The 18072-nt window shown below is 40.0% G+C and overlaps 1 protein-coding gene across 5 annotated transcripts in view; it reads left to right on the top strand.

The window, feature by feature from the left end:
* LOC136864203 (tyrosine-protein phosphatase 99A) overlaps positions 1-18072 on the top strand; it is a 423374-nt gene that overhangs the window by 245752 nt on the left and 159550 nt on the right. For all 5 annotated transcript variants that reach the window (XM_067140883.2, XM_067140882.2, XM_067140884.2 and 2 more), the window contains one exon: positions 5977-6191. In XM_067140883.2, coding sequence (XP_066996984.2) covers positions 5977-6191 — 215 coding nt within the window. The remainder of the gene's footprint in view (positions 1-5976; positions 6192-18072) is intronic.

Consider the following 18072-nt stretch of genomic DNA (forward strand, 5'->3'; position numbering starts at 1 on the left):
CCGTCGGAAAGACTTGGGGCCTAGGACCTACGGTGGTCCAGTGGCTCTATATTTCTATTGTACGGCCCACGATCACCTACGCATCTTTAGTCTGGTGGCCAGGTTCGGAGAGCAAAACTGTGACCACCAAGTTAAACAGTGTCCAAAGACTTGCGTGTCTAGGAATAACAGGGGCACGGGATACTACACCATTATATGCAATGGAGGCTATCTTAGGTTTTCCCCCCTTACATTTATATGTTAAGGAAATAGCGGGAATGTGTGCCTACCACCTTTGGCCACTCGGAGGATGGTCCTTCAAGAATCCGAATAGAGGTCATGCCTCTATTCTCACAAGGCTTCACCAGACCTGCCCTACGACAATGATGATCAGGGACCTGATGAAGCCTAGTTTTAATTTTAATTATAAATTCACAGTGGTGATACCCACAAGGGAGGAGTGGGCCGCAGATGCTGGGGCCCATCTTAGGTCTGGGGGCTGTACATGGTACACAGATGGCTCGCAGACAGAGACGGGCACAGGCGCCGGGGTCTGGGGGCCTAAGACAAGGCTCTCCCTACCTATGGGTAAATATGCTACTGTTTTCCAGGCCGAAGTATATGCAATACTGGCCTGTGCTGTATATATATGGAACATGCCTGGACACAGAAGATGCATCACTATTTGCAGCGATAGCCAGGCAGCTTTAAAAGCACTATGTGCAGTTAAAACAACATCAAAAATGGTATGGGAATGCCAAACGATGTTAGATCAGCTGTGTGAACTTAGCACAGTTACCCTACTATGGGTCCCTGGGCACACAGGTATCAGTGGAAATGAAGAAGCTGACAAACTAGCGAAACAAGGCTCAAAAGGTCCTTTCATAGGACCAGAGCCCTTCCTGGGAGTGTCACTCCGAAGCGTGAAACTGGTAATATCCCAGTGGACAAACCAGTCTCACTTAGACATTTGGAAGAGGTTAACTATAGCAAGGCAGGCACGTGAACTTATCAAAGGGCCTAGCCAAAGTTATAAAAAGGTCCTGATAAATTTGAATAGGAGCAGAATGTGAATGGTAGTTGGACTGTTGACAGGCCACAATACCTTACAGAGACACCTACACATCATGAAAATCGGTCAGGATCCGATGTGTAGAAGATGCGGTAGGGAGGAGGAGACCTCCGCACATGTGTTATGTCAGTGCAAGGCTCTTGCAAGCACTAGACATCGATACCTTGGCTCACATTTCGTGAGCCTGGAAGACATCAGGAATGCCAACATTCGGACACTGGTATCCTTTATAGGAGCACTAGGGCTGGACTAGGCAAACCAGTTTAAGGGACACAAAGGGTCTTCACAGACCTACGTGTGGAGCCCTGCGGAGGCAGGGTTCACCCATTCTTTATCTATCTATCTATCTATCTATCTATCTATCTATCTATCTATCTATCTATCTATCTATCTATCTATCTATCTATCTAGCATGCCATTTCTTTGCTTCATGCATTTTCTGATACTGCTGGTACGTAACATACTGGTTCATCATAGTATTCCAGCTGTTCGATCCCTACTCTGACGCGCTGTTTTAAATGAACAGTGTGCCTACTTAAAGCAGAGGCTCACTTAGTAGTAGTAGTAGTAGTACGACCTGGTCTAGAATTACATTTTAGGACTATTCCAAATTATAGCACCACAATTCACTAAATAACTCAAATTTTAACTCGGAAAAAGCTGTTTCTAAAGAAAATATTCTTCTTCACTTTTATTAAATTCTACATTAAATTCTCAAATATTTATATTATTAGTGGTCCTATTGATAAATAATACATAACTAAAGTTATATAGAATTAAATTTCCCATCATTTATGTCTTATACCTTTTTTACTGTACCGGGTGTGATAACACAGATATTCATGAATTTGTATTTTTGTTGCTAAGGCCATATCAACGCCTAGCCATTCCAAATTATCAGTGAAGAGGGGGTTTCTGCTCTGGGTTGGAGGAAAACTTTGCCTCCAAGTCAGATTGAATTATCTGCTGCCAGGGCATTGAATTGAGATTTTCCGATTTATCAGGTACTCCTAGGGAACAGATTAGTGAAGGCATACTTTTTGCCCTGAGACTCTACACTATTCGACTGCCCCCGCCGAGAAAAGACGAAGAGTGTTCATGGATCACAGCTGTCTGTGGCTTGGTCATCAAATCAAATCAAAATCTCTTTATTTGTAAATGAGGTGTCTACCTCGGTGGCAAATGGTACACTAAAATACATTGTCAAGCACTAAATATTAAATTAACAAGAGAAGAAAATTTTCCTATAATACAATATTTTACAATTTACGCTAACAATGTTTTCTCTTAAACACACAGCTCATCCTTAATAAATTTATATTGTTTACAAAATTCTACTTATGATATCTCCTGTACTACTTACAAATATAGTCGACTGATATACAGTATGTGGAATTACTTCAAATGATACTATACAACTGGTATAAGATTAATATTTACATTGCATTTATTTACTTATTTACTTTTTTTTTTTTACCTGTTCTGGAACCTAAGTAGCATAACGACCTGCTGCGTCTTAACCAGAGCCCCTTTTGCTACCACTTTTCAGAGTTCCTGAAGGGCCTTCACAGCTACTGTAGCGATCCCAGGGCCCTCGAAGTCCCCACTGTACTTCACCCCTATAGGCAGTCCCCTACTTTGGCTGGAATTAATTTATTCACACACATTTTTTAAAATTTTATTTACAATAACCTGCACTGGTCGAATGCCCTCTAACACTTCATTTATTTTCTCTGTTGCTGTTTATTCTCTTCTTGAATATCTGTACAGATTTTGGAAAAGGATCAAACACAACCCCTGGTAAACTGTTCCACTCCTTCACGCCCTTCCCAATGAATGAAAATTTACCCCAATCGCTTCTGCTAAAATTCCTTCTAATTTTATATTTGTGGTCAGTCCTGCCGATATAATTATTTTCCAACTGAAGCCTCTCACGGATATCTCCCCATGCTGCTTCTCCTGTATAGGCTCTATATAATCCTATAAGTCCAGTTTTCTCCCTTCTCTTACTTAAAGTTTCCCACCCTAGTTCCTTTAACATTTCTGATACACTACTCTTTCTCCTGAAATCACCTGTTACAAATCTTGCTGCTTTTCTCTGCACACTATCTATTTCTTTTATTAGGTATTCTTGGTGAGGATCCCAAACACTGTTTGCATATTCCAATAATGGACGAACCATACTTAGGTAACTTTTCTCTTTTAATTCTTTGTTGCATCCTTTAAGTAGCCTCATTATGACCTGTAACGATCTGTATGCTTTCCCAACAATGTCATCCACATGACCCTTCCAGTGCAAATTACTTTCAAATCTCACACCTAAGTATTTGCACTTGCCATCTTTTGGGATAACTACCCCATCCAAAGTATATTCAAATTCAGTTTTAAAACTCCTGTTTGTAAATTTTGTAACAGTTGATTTGCCTCCATTAACCTTCATATTATTCTCTTCAACCCATTGTTGGATACTCTCAAGGTCCCTTTGTAATTCTGAACAATCCTCAATGGTATTTATTTCCCTATAAACAATTATGTCATCTGCATACAATCTTATTTTTGATGTTATATTATTCCCTAAGTCATTTACGTATATTAAGAAAAGTAACGGACCGATTATACTACCCTGTGCAATTCCCTTCCAAACTTTCTCTTCCTGCGATACGTTATTTCCTACTTTGACTTTCTGAACCCTTGAATTTAGAAATGTTTTTATCCAACATATAACCCTTACGTCCAATCCTATTCCCTCCAATTTCTTTAATAATAGTCCATGTTCCACTCTATCAAAGGCTTTGGAAAGATCTATGGCTATGCAATCTAACTGACCTCCTGAATCCAATTGATCTGATATGTCCTGCTGAAATCCCACCAGTTGTGCCTCACAAGAAAATTTCTTTCTAAATCCATACTGGCTCCTCATGAACCAATTTTTATCATCACATATCCCTCTGATGTACTTTGATATTAAACTCTCCAGTATTTTACAAACTATACTGGTCAGGCTGATTGGTCTGTAGTTCTCTGGTTTCCTTTTATCACCCTTTCCTTTATAAATTGGTATTATTATTGATTCCTTCCATTCCTTTGGTATTACACTGTTATTTATGACATAGTCAAAGAGAAATTTTAAATAAGGCACTATGTACCACCCCATTGTCTTTAATATCTCCCCAGTAATTTGATCACTTCCTGCTGCTTTTCCTTGCTGAAGCACTTGGATTTCTCTGAAAATATCTTCATTTGTGAATGAGAAGCTTATTGTTTCCCTCTGTGTCTCTCCCTCTCTATCTTCTGTTTCGGTTTCCAACTCTTGACAATCATCTACTGAATCTCTAAATTCCCTACTAAATAGGTTTGCTTTCTCAGTATCTGTTAAATAGTGTTCACCCCCTTCGCCCACCATTGTAGGAATTTGGATTCCTTTTCCTTTTTGATTCCTGATATATGAATACAGCTTTTTCCATTTCCCTTTGTGGTCATTACGCTCTTGAAGTATGCCATTCATATAATTCTCTTTTGCTTCCTTTTTCACTCTATTCAGTTCCCTCATTAGCTGTTTTCTAGTTTCTCTACTCTCCCTACCCTCTTTGATTTTCCTGTTTACTATTCTACATTTTCTTTTTAATTTTCTTATTTCCCTTGTATAATAAACAGGGTCTGAGGTCGTTTTATCCTTCTCAACAGGTACAAATCTCTTCTCTCCTTCCAAAATGATTCCTTTAAATTTAGCCCAAAGTGTATCCACGTTACTCCCTTCACTTATCCAACAACTGAATTGTGATTTAAGGTAAGTCCCAAATTCATCAACTTTAGTTTTTCTGTACAGCTCTGGAACTTAGGACTGTCAGATCGGCAGCATTCGTTAAAAGTGAGAAAATGTGTGGGTTTTCATTTGATCGACTATTTCATATGAAAGCATTGCTTTTAATCGTGCCATTCCTACTGATGCCATTGTAATGAAACCACTAAAACAGTCTTTCTGAGGATGTAAAAAGGCAGGTGGAGTATGAGTTTTTGACATTATTGTGACTGATGGTAGGCAAGCGGGCCTAACTATACAATGAAAATGCCCTAACCCAGTTTTCATATGAGAAAAGAAAAGACATTTGGTGAATTCCCCATCGCGTTTCTAGGGTAATGTTAAGAGCTATTCAATTTAATACAGTCTTCCTCACAACGTGTATACTACCTAATTTAAAATTCTGTATACAAGGTAGAATTCCGTAGCGAAGCACAGGTACATCAGCTAGTATTAATAATATAAATGAATAATACATATCAGATACTCAATTTGAGTAAGTTTATCATTTCTCTGCAAACATGACGGTAATGAGGATGAGTGCCAATACCAGTCAGTAGGCACCATGGCAAAAAAAAATTAAATTATTTAACTTATGAAAACGACCCTCTTAATTATGCTTTGCTTGTGTAGAGGTTGGTAGGTAGGTAGGTAGATACATACATACATACATACATACATACATACATACATACATACATACATACATACATACATACATACATAGAGTTGTATATTTACCGAGAGGTAAAATACAGTGAATTAGTATTAACTGACTGTGGAATGAAAGGTTTTGAAACAGATAGGGTAGTTATGTGAAAAGAGGTGTTGAACTGATTGTCAGAGATTCATAGACCAAATACGAGAAGTAGAAAAATATGTGTGTATTTCTGTCAGCTTTACTGCCTTGCCTCTTAATTGTCTGAACCAGTCATTTACTTAGCAAAATCAGGTACTTGTTCCTAGGTATTTTGAAGAGAAGTTATATGATATAGCTGATCTGTTTAAAGGTTTATGAAGTCTTACAGAGTAGTGTAAATATTATTGAACTAGGAAATTTTAATCATTTCTGAGCTTTTATGTATAATGGCAAGATGTTCATTTTTGATGTGCTAATTGCTTTCAGACGACCACAGTCGAGTCCAGTTATTGCCAATCCCAGGACAGAAGAAGTCTGTTGACTATGTCAATGCAAATTATATTGATGGTTTCCAGCGGTCTCGTGCCTACATTGGCACACAGGGGCCACTTCCTGCCACATTTGATTGCTTCTGGAGAATGGTTTGGGAACAACGGGTTGCGATTATCGTTATGATTACCAACCTTGTGGAACGGGGAAGGGTGAGCAACACTTTTTCCTTTCTCACTTTCCCCTTTTCTTAATTTTTCATTTGTTTAGTTTTGGTTTAATCTTCTTCTCCTTCAAAATTTATTGTAAGCAGAATGATGATATCCAAGGAATAAGTAGCATATAACTAACTTTTGATTATCATATCAACAAATGATGGAAAATACTGATCAAACAATGTGGATCACCTGTGAAACAGAAATAGTTGTATATGCATTTGTACCATTAATCAAGCAGGGACTAGAGTAAAGCGTTCTGTGTTGTATAAAATTCCGAATAATGATAAGTTATTTTAGGTATAAAAAACTACTTGGAATTTTTCACATCAGATGTGTCCATCAGAATATTTTAGAACAGTTTCTCAGGAAATGTATTAGTATTTTTAATAAATATTAGTTTCTTTAGGCCCTTCCAGTTGTGAAATTACCAGCATTTAGCCCCAGTGTGACAATGGGCTTGTCAGTTGGATTGCTACACCTTTTCAAGACATTGGCGGCTAATGCATCATTGAGACACCACTGCAAGCCTCCTATGTAGGACACTGCAGTGACAGTGCACTAGGGGAAGTATGTACTTCCACTTGTATAAAAGCGCATTCGCTGCCAGCATCTTGGAAAAGTGTGGCAATCCAACTGGTGAGCCCACTGCTACATTAGGGGGAAACCCTAATATTTTCACTAAGGAAAATGCCTAAAGTGCTTGAATGTTTTTAATATTTGCAATCAATGAAATTAAGTTATGGTGTCCTTGTGGGAACTTAATTTTTGAAATATCAGTTTGTTTGAAAAATTACTTATTCCTTTAATATGGTACCAGTAAGTCGCTATAATTCTAACTAGTATACTACTAAGAAATCTACCAAGCAACTGGCTGCACGGTTTAGGTAACGTAGCTGTCAGCTTGTATTCAGGATATAGTGGGTTTGAATCCCACTGTCAGCAGCTCTGAAGATGGTTTTCCGTGATTTACCATTTTCACTCCAGTCAAATGCTGAGGCTCTACCTTAATTAAGGTCATGGTTGCTTCCATCCCAATCCTAGCCCTTTCCTATTCCTATATGACCTATCCGTGTTGGTGGAATGTAAAGCCAATTTACAAACAACAACAAAAATCAGGTTTTGAAGCCATCCTCAGTTCAAAGGTATACCTGCATACATGTGCAGAATGGTCGGAAACAATGTGAACCAGGTATATGAGCATTATAGAGTTTGTCATACTGATGTACACTATGTGATCCAAAGTATCCGGACACTTGGTTGAACATGGCGTACAAGTTCGTAGCGCCCTCCGTCGGTAATGTTGGAATTCAATATGGTGTTGGCCCACCCTTAGCCTTGATGACAGCTTCCACTCTCGCAGGCATACGTTCAATCAGGTGCTGGAAGGTTGCTTAGGGAATGGCAGCCTATTCTTCACAGAGCCCTGCACTGAGGAGAGGTAGCGATGTCGGTTGGTGAAGCCTGGCAGGAAGTCGGCGTTACAAAACATTCCAAAGGTGTTCTTTGGATTCAGGTCGGGACTCTGTGCAAGCCAGTCCATGACAGAGATGTTATTGTCATGTAACCACTCTGCCACAGGCCATGCATTATGAACAGGTGCTCGATCGTGTTGAAAGATGCAATTGCCATCCCCGAAGTGCTCTTCAACAGTGGGAAGCAAGAAGGTGCTTAAAACATCAATGTAGGCCTGTGCTGTGATAGTGCCACGCAAAGCAACAAGGGGTGCAAGCCCCCCACCATGAAAAGCACGACCACACCATAACACCACCCCCACCAAATTTTACTGTTGGCACTACACATGCTGGCAGATGACGTTCACCGGGCATTAGCCATACCCACACCCTGCCATCGGATCGCCACATTGTATACCGTGATTCGTCACTCCACACAACGTTTTTCCACTGTTCAATCGTCCAATGTTTACGCTCTTTGCACCAAGCGAGGCATCGTTTGGCATTGACCTGTGTGAAGTATGGCTTATGGGGAGCTGCTCGAGCATGAAATCCAAGTTTTCTCACCTCCTGCCGAACTATCATAGTACTTGGAGTGGATCCTGATGCAGTTTGGAATTCCTGTGTGATGGTTTGGATAGATACCTGCCTATTACACTTTACGACCCTCTTCAACTGTCCGCGGTCTCTGTCAGTCAACAGACGAGGTCGGCCTGTACACTTTCGTGTTGTACGTGTCCCTTCACGTTTCCTTTTCACTATCACATCAGAAACAGTGGACCTAGGGATGTTTAGGAGTGTGGAAATCTTGCGTACGGACTTCTGACACAAGTGACACCCAATCACCTGACCACGTTCGAAGTCCGTGAGATTCGCGGAGCACCCCATTCTGTTCCCTCACGATGTCTAATGACTACCGATGTCGCTAATATGGAGTACCTGGCAGTAGGTGGCAGCACAATGCACCTAAGATGAAGAACGTCCGTTTTTGGGGGCGTCCGGATACTTTTGATCACATAGTGTATAATTTGAAATAAATAATTTGATATCTCGCACCATTATCATTTTATCTGCTGCCGAAATTAGCCAGTCAGATCACTTTGCGAATTCAAATGGGCTTTGCGACATGGTGTTGCTAAATCTGCATGTGACTTAAGATCACCTCGAGAGCCATGCATAGAAATCAGCATCGACCACAAACAGCGTACTTGCTGTGGCGTAATCCTATCAGATCGGAAATTCGTGTCCCCTCGGAAAGTGTTTTCCTTCGATTGTTGTTCTCAAGGCAATCTTAAGCCAAGTCCAAATTAGCAACACTGCGTCGCAAAGCCCATTTGAATTCACCTGCAAAGTGATCTGATTGGGTAAATTCAGGAACTGATAAAATGATGATGACGCAAGATATCAAATTATTTATCCATTTATCCATCTGTGCAATCTCAAAAGCAACATTTGAGGAAGCCTTAAGGCCGCGTTCACACTAAGGCGATATAAGTGATATACAATACGCGACACGCACAGACAGATACTTGAAATCTAAAGGGAGGTGATAAAAAAGGTTCACAGCTGCGTGATTGGACAACATATCGCAAGTGACATATCTCTCGAAGTGCAGCTTGCTAGTCTCTTCAGCGATTAGTATCGTATGATATTTTGAGCTGTGAACCTGACGGGAAGAAAAGACAATTCTGTAATACCTTTCATTAATTTAATAGAACTGATTGGTACAATTTGTAAAAAAATATGTAAACATATATATCAAATTAAAACTGCTAAATTTTATTAATACTGCTTTTTATATTCATATCTACTTACCTTATAGTAATCAGAAGTTTTTTATCTGAAGAAATGGCCTTCCTGAAGGATGTATCTTTTTTTTTCAAGCGTTCGTGACACTAGGCTTTTCAGAAAATGAAAGGTTTCAGGATACATTCGATAAAACTCCCGGAATTTTGATTCATGTTGAGACAGCTTTCAAGAAACAACAGCCGACTATGGTCCAGGTTGGTAAGATTGTAGGGATGTACGCAGTATTTCCGTTTTCTTCTCATCCTACGCCTGAACCAATAAGCCACTAGAACGTCTTCCTCACTTGAACTCACATTTGTAACTGATGTAGTGAGAATTGTGTTCCCACCAAATTTTTTTTCGCCCAGATCGTGCCGATTTATCGCCCAGTGTCATGAACCTTCCTAGCAATATATCGTCGCAATATATTCCTTACTATATATCACTTATCTTATATCGCCTTAGTGTGAACGGCACCTAACACATTGCTGTCCGGCCCATCTGACGTGTAACTGGTCCCTGTGGCCGGAAGGTTTTGGCGGAGACATGGAGTTGTTGCAGGGTATCATTCAAATTATTGTAATTCATAAACCTGGAACGAGAATGCACTGAAACTTATCATATCTTTCTGCTAACGTTTTTAGTAGTTCTTCAAGGTGTGGTACCTCTCGAAACATGCTCCTCTGTGCAGTGGCACCTCACAGAACTTGCAGAGGAAGCGTGTTTCACTCCTCAGCTTCTTTGCAGCGCAAGCTCTGCAGGATCTGTGGGGAATTTTCTTCATACCTGTACTCACAGTTTTGTCTATGATATGTTTCTTCATATCTCCTGAAATTCTGCCTGAGGGGGTCTTGCCTTAGTGCTCTTTTAGGTGGAGGTCCAGTTGGTCGTTCCTGAGTTTCAGGGTCAGTTTGTGGGGTAGCACTGTCACTCAACCATTCCTTAGCAACAGAATGCAGGTATACTTTGTACGGCATTTTTAGCTGTGGATTTACCTCTCTAAACACTAAATTAATTAAATAAAGCACAGTTTAGAAGGTACATGACAGATCTCTTTGTCCACTTCACTGTCTTCCTAAGCATTGGACAGTAAGAGAGGTACGGATCTGCACGATCTACTCCCTTCATGAACTGGTTATGATCAACAACAGATTCCAGTTTCTCAATTGGTTTTCCACATCTGTCATCTTTATCAGTCTCCACTATAGCTGATGTTTGTATTGTTGTTATCATTCGCACATCTCGCTTGTCCTTCCATACCTGAACAAGTACATCCTGCTTTCTCTGAAATTTCGTGTCTCCCTTTTTCAGTTTTATAGATTTTAGACTTTGAGGAAGGCCCCTATTCACCCTAAGTGTTCCACATACATTAGTACCATGCTTTAGGAGCACTTCAGCTATATAGACACTATTGTAATAATTGCCCATATACACATGATGCCACAAATTGAGACTAGTTCCCATCACGGACAATATAGTGTCCTCCATTGTTTCCCCTTGCCCGGAATATATTTCCAAGTTGCAAATATACCCACTGACTGATTTATCAGTATAACCGAACCTCTAACACTCATATACCAGCTTCACGTTGTTCCCGACCACCCTGTATAAAACATTAGCAAGACCAGTCCTATGCTGTGGAAGTGAAGCATAGATAAGGAAAAGTGATGCTAATAGAATTACCACTCTCAGAAAACTGTAAAAGAAGTTAGTGGGACGTGAAGCCAACATCATCAGAGTTACCACTAATGAGTTGAAACGCATGAGAGGAACTCTGGGATATTCTCGGTAGGATTATAAAAGAAATGAAACAGAACTGAAGGAAATAAAAATTGAATTGGCAGTACAGTATATACTGTATATGGTTATCAAGAAAGGTGGAAAAATCATGTTCGAAGAATGGATTGAGGAAGATTTCCCAGAGAAATTCTCAAGTAATACCCTAACGGGGCAAGAAGTATCGATTGTTCAATGAAACGTTGAAGAGAGATTGCTTTATAGAATCATAACTGGCAACTAGCCCTAATACGTGAATGGATGGTGATCATTATGACTACGACCATTTATTGGTCATGCTTTCTGTCATTCACATTACCTTCCCAGTTAACATTTAGTAAATTGTGAAATCACAATCATATTCCTTTCTGTGTCGTTCCCCACATAGCTGATTCATCATCATTATCCATTTCTCTCATCCATCTTCCACAATTCAACCACCATTGTTCCTCCTTAACTGTGTTCCAGTCCAGGTTTCTTCTAATTATACTATTCTTGATTGTTTTCAGCCACTTACTCCGGGTCTCCCTCTTGCCTTCCCTTCTTCTATCTGGGTCTCCATCATCTGCCTTGGCAACCTTCCCTCTTCCATCTTCTTAACGTGTCCAAACCATCTAAGTTCATCCCTCTCCAGTCTGTTATAAAACTTTTCCACTATGGTTTCCTTCCCGATATTCTCATTTCTTACTTAGTCCTTTCTTGTCTTTCCTATCATACTTCTTAAAAATTAAATACACTGGCCTAGATTTTATTCTCCTCTCACATAGCTGATTATTTTATGAAATAATTCTGTCAGATTCCAGGTCTGTACACCCCAAAAAAACCAGAAACACTGTCAACCAGACCCTCCCTGTGTGGTCATATTCTCAACCCCACTATCGGCAGCCCTCAAGGTGGTTCCCCATTTTCACACCAGGCAAATGCTGGCGCTGTAACCTAATTAAGGCCATGGTTGCTTTCTTCCCATTCCCAACCTTTTTCTATCCCATCGTCGCCATTCGGACAGGATCCGTTCCACTGCGTGCAACACGTCATGATGCGTTTTATACAATAATGTCTTTTCAGGCTTATATGGCGTGGCCATACAGGATCAGTCATAGATTTTGTCATTCTTCACCATGTGACAGGGAAGGATAAGCTGGAGATTACTGCTTTGTGAAAATGTTGAACTGAAATCAAGTTTGTGTGAAGAGAGAAGTAGGTGTCATGAAATGAATAATCCCAGATGAAGTTATGGCAAATACCATACGTTGTTTTGAAAACTTTTGATGCACAATGACAAATTTTGTGACTACTTCAGGATGTCAAAATACTGCATTGATGTGATTCATAAGAGTATTCAAGACAGACTGTCAGAATTGAAATTAAATTTTTGTGATCTAATTTCTACAGAGAAAATGCTAGTAGTTACATTTAGGTAAGATTTTTTTGTTTACAGTTTGTCATTGATTTTTTATTGAAGGCAAAATTTGAGTACGTATAGATACAAAATAATGGCAAATCACTGTGAGTTATTAAAAAATGAAAACTGTGCCTGGTAGTCAACCATGCCAGTGTCAGTCCACTCCATGTTAACGCTGTTGTACTTGGCAAAGTGGAGTAGTGTTGAATTACTCTGTCAACCACTGGGCCACCAGGAATTTCCTCGTACATATATGTCTTGGAAGAGAGTTGAAATCTTTCAACATGCTTTTAAAGAATAATAAATCATCATCTTCATCCTTGGTAAAGTCCCTTTGAAGAAGCTTGAGTTTTTTACCCTCAAGCTCCAACATGGACTTCCAGTACAGATCAGTCTCTCTTTTCTTCAGAACTTGCCTTTGCATGTTTCTTTCATTAGATGTCAACATTGGGTTTTGTGTGATGTCTTGACTGGGTCCTGCTCTTGGACTGAATACCATAACTGAGTCATTATCAGCATTTTCAGTAGTTTCTTAGGCTGGCTCCTGTGCATCTTCGCTCTTTGTTAACTCAGAATCTGTTGTCCTGGGCTGAGTAGACATTGAATCATTAAAAATATGTTAACAGACGGGTAAAAGGGGCCAGTTAGAGGTTGAATGGCTATCAACTCTGTCACCTGATTGGAGTTTCTCCAGTTTCCTGAATTCCTTTCTCTAATAGTCTCATATTCCCAACCATTTCATCTTGAGGTTTTCTGAAAACAAAATAATTTGTTTTAGGTATCTGGCTACAGGTAGTTCATTTCAGGCCCTGGCATTTTCATTTTGCATGGGGGAAAAATACTGTCGCAGAAGTAGTAAAGGAAACGTGTGATGTACTGTGGGACCTGTTAAGTTGTACATATACTGTAACCGACAGCTGATATTTGGCTTTACATAGCAAAACAGTACTAGGAAAAGTGAAATTTTCTCTACTGTCTAAGTAGCCTGGATGACAAGCACGTAGCTGTCAACTGCCCCCCCCCCCCTCGATCTGGATCAAAATATTATAAATACAAGCAGTTTTGTTCCATAAACATATTGGCCTTCAGTGATGCAGACTATAAATTTATTGTGGTGGATATTGGTGCCTACAGTGGTGAAAGTGATGGTGGAATTTTCAGACGATCCGCTTTGTACGATCAGGTACAAAGTAATTGCCTGAATATACCTGAAGATGGGTATTTACCAGGAACAACATATAAAACACCGCACATTTTTGTAGCCGACAAAATTTATCCGTTAATGGAACCTGTCATGAGGCCATACCTGAGAAAATAACTAGGGGATTCAGAGACAATTTTCAATTACGGACTGACGCGAGCCCGTCAATTGGTAAAATGCTGTTTTGGAATTCTTACAGCCAAATGGTGAACGTTTAATAAGGCTACAGAAAACAAGTGTAGAAACATCTGTGCCAGTAGTTAAAGCAGCCTGTTTACTTCATAACATTGTAATGACTCATGACGGTGTAACATCAACAGGTGATTTGCCTGATTGTGAGACAACATCTGTGGACCATACTCCAGTAATAAGAGTTCACAACCATTATACCACTTAAGCAAAATTGATAAGGCAGAGATTCACACAGTACTTTTGTAGTTCCGAGGGAGAAGTTCTATGTCAGTACAGTTTGTTGTAGAAATAAGAACAGTTATCACCTTCAGCTATTACCATGTGTTTTCATTTCATACAAATACATTCTGCTTCTACTGAAAATGAAACTGAAAACGTACAACCTGTTTTTCAGTCTTTGACCAGGTCAGGGATGTAATGAATGAACCTTATATAGGCTATTATTACAATGGGGTCACCACTCCCAAGATGATTATTAATGATTGATAAATGCTATGAAATGATAATGGAGAGTGTTGCTGGAATGGAAGATGACAGGGAAAACCAGAGTACCCGGAGAAAAACTTGTCCCGCCTCCACTTTGTCCAGCACAAATCTCATATGGAGGGACCGGGACTTGAACCATGGTATCCAGCACTGAGAGGCCGACGCATTGCTATTATTAATATTTTAAATATTATTTAATATTAATTGAATACAGTATAAATATTAAATTAAATGCTAAATTTTGCCAAATATGTTGCATTACATTGAGGTCCTTGTGATCTTTGTGGATTGAATCCCACAGAGATGAATATTTCAACATCCCCTGAAATAATGTCCTTTGAATGGCTCGATACCAGGTGAGTTGGCCGTGCGGTTAGGAGCATGCGGCTGTGAGCTTGCATCCGGGAGATAGTGTGTTCGAACCCCACTGTCAGCAGCCCTGAAGATGGCTTTCCGTTGTTTCCCATTTTCACACCAGGCAAATACTGGGGTTGTACCTTAATTAAGGCCACGGCCACTTCCTTCCCACTCCTAGGCCTTTCCTATCCCATCATCACCATAAGACTTGTCTATGTTGGTGCGACGTAAAGCCTGTTGTAAGAGAATGGCTCAGTACTCGTTTTACACACTGTATCTTGTCCGTTCTGTGTCTAGAAACAAACTGTTTTGAAATAAGACAGATGACGGACTCGACGGAGAAGACTGACAAGCCGCACACACATTCTGTGTGGCCACCTCCATTAGTATAGGTAAGTTCGATCAAGACGCACATAGTGCAGTTGCCTGAAAAGACGTATTGCTGGACAGGATGGTTCCTCTCTGGACGTACCATAAGACCTATCTGTATCATCTGATGTAAAGCAAAATAGTAACAATAAGAAAAAAATCTGGATACATAATATCACTTCTTAGTCATGATTGAACTCCTACTACAATATCTGGTAAATATATGTCTGTAAAATCATTTAATCTTTTCTTTTTTTAATACAATTTGCTTTATGTCGAACACAGATAGGTCTTATGACAACGATGGGATAGGTAAGGCCTAGGACTGTGAAGGAAGCGGCCGTGTGCCCTTCATTAAAGTTGGGCCTACAGCCCCAGCATTTGCCTGGTATGAAAATGGGAAACCACGGAAAACCATCTTCAGGGCTGCCGACAATGGGTTTCGAACCCACTATCTCCCGGATGTAAGCTCACAGCAGTGTGCCTCTAACCACACAGCCAACTCGCTTGGTCTTAATTCTATTCCTTTCCTTACAATACGTCTATAGTTTAACACTTTGACATCCTTACATGACTTCCAGCTCTCTGCACTCTCATCACCGCTCACTAATATCCACCCTGTTTTCCTGATCCACTTCCCTATCTCGACCGTAATCTCACTATCACTTTCGGACAATGAACAGTCAGCTTCATGTAAATTATTTTATTAGTTTCACGTGCATTCTATTTTTTTATCACTTTCACTTACTTCTGATCAGTTATCCAGAAACAAGTGAATGGCTGCGCAGTTTGGGTCACGTACCTGTCAGCTTGTATTTGGGAGATAGTTGAATTTGAACCGCACTATTAGCAGCCCTGAAGGAGGTTTTCCATGGTTTTCCATTTTCACACCAGGCAAAGCCCTTTCCTATCCCATTATCTTCATAGGACCTATCTGTGCTGGTGCAATGAAAAGCAAATTGTATTTGTATCCAAAAACACTTTCAATCAAACTCTCTGCTTGGTCATTTTCACAACCCCAAGCCATATTGAACTGAGAGGGTTGCGAACATGGAAATATTGCTGCTAATTTTAATACTTAAAGTAAACAAAATATAATTCTACAGGCAGTAAGAAACATGAAGGTAGGACAACCACATGCCTTAGCTATTTATAGAACCTTTAAACATTAAAGGTACTTGCAAGGGCAACCAAACTACAAGCAGAAATATAACAGCGATCAAGAACCATTATCTGAATTGAAGGCTGCAGAAGATGCAGCAGGCCTGTCTCATGATCTGAGGTAAATGGGTTAATAATCACTGCAGCTAAAGGCATAGGGAAGTGGCAACCCCATCACCTATTGGCGTACACCATTGTGGTCAGCATAATCACAGCCCTAAATCTTTCTTCCTCCATGTCTCTGAGAATTATCATTTTAGACTTATATTGCTCGTGTTAGTCTTCCTTAATACTTCCTATCAAGCCTACCTTGGCTAATTCTTCCTTTTCTAAGTCGTTGGGCTATTAGAGTATTCAAGGCTGTCAAAGTCGAAATGAAAATATACCCCAGGTGATAACCAGTCCACCCTCAGTAATGAGTCAAGTAGTTCTTTGGATTTTTGGGACCTTACATTGTCGTGCTCAGGGATATCGGAATCTCTTGGAATGTCCTCCAAATGCAGAATACAGCCGTGCAAGATCAGCTATTTCTGAACCATCAGTATCAACTCACTACTGAAACTAGAAAAGATCAGACACCTCACAGACACCCTTGCCAAGCAGAATATAATAATTGCAGCCCTCCAGGAAACTAGGTCTCTGGATGAAGACACCTAAGAATCCCAAAGATATAAAACACTCAAAAACAGAATGGGGAAGAGAATCATGAAGTTGGTACCCGATATGGGGATAGGCTCCATCATCAGCAAGAGAATGCTTTGTTCCATCATACACTTTACATTCTGAAATGGACGAACATCAATCCTGGCCTTCTGAAGCTTCAACAAGTAATACACATTGTTAATGTACATGCTTGCCTTCACTGGTGGAACCTGGTGTTCACATTGCACTATGTCCTCTGGTTTAGGCTAGAACAAATTTGTTACTTTCATTGACCTGTCTCAGTCTCATAGTGTGAAAATCTGTGGAAGAGTTTTAGGATGACCTGTATGGTCAGATACAGTAGAGAAGAGTAGTCAGACTCTGTCCAGCACACAAAAGAATGAAGAAAGGCTTATCGTATGCAAAACGTTCAACCTCAAACTCGGGTCTTCGACCTTCAAACATCTGCCTAGGAAACCTAAACTTAGGAGAGCTCTAGATAGACTATGAAGTCATCAAAAGGCGCACACAGAAAATCAACAAGACCTTCACAGAACACCTCAGCACCAAACCAGAACCTCAAAACTGATAGCTTGTCAAACATAACATGGACGAAGCTGCAAAGTCTATGGCTATAGAAAAGAAGCAGCACAGATTCAGATGGTGAATGGATGAATGTGGAAAATAACTTATGCAGAGAAAGAAAATTTGTATAAACTGGTGTTCACCAAAGATAGATAAGAATTAGGAACTGTTCATAGCCCAGCATCGACTGATAAGCAAGATAATACGAAAAGTCGGAAGACAATACTTCAGAGCACAGCTCCATCACATCAGTGATGATTTTGAAAAGAACAACACAAGGAGCTACTATTAAACATTCAAGCAGTATCTCAGCATATATGATGCCCCAAGCTTACATTTTAAGCCATTGGTGTAGACTCATGGAACTGTTCTGTGTTCTCACATTATTATGCAACTTAATAATCTCCTTGAGAAATGGAATTAGTTTTGATTTCAGAGATACGTGAGGTAGATGTTTGACATCTC

Source organism: Anabrus simplex, chromosome 2, assembly GCF_040414725.1.
Source record: "Anabrus simplex isolate iqAnaSimp1 chromosome 2, ASM4041472v1, whole genome shotgun sequence".
Classification (NCBI taxonomy): Eukaryota; Metazoa; Arthropoda; class Insecta; order Orthoptera; family Tettigoniidae; genus Anabrus; species Anabrus simplex.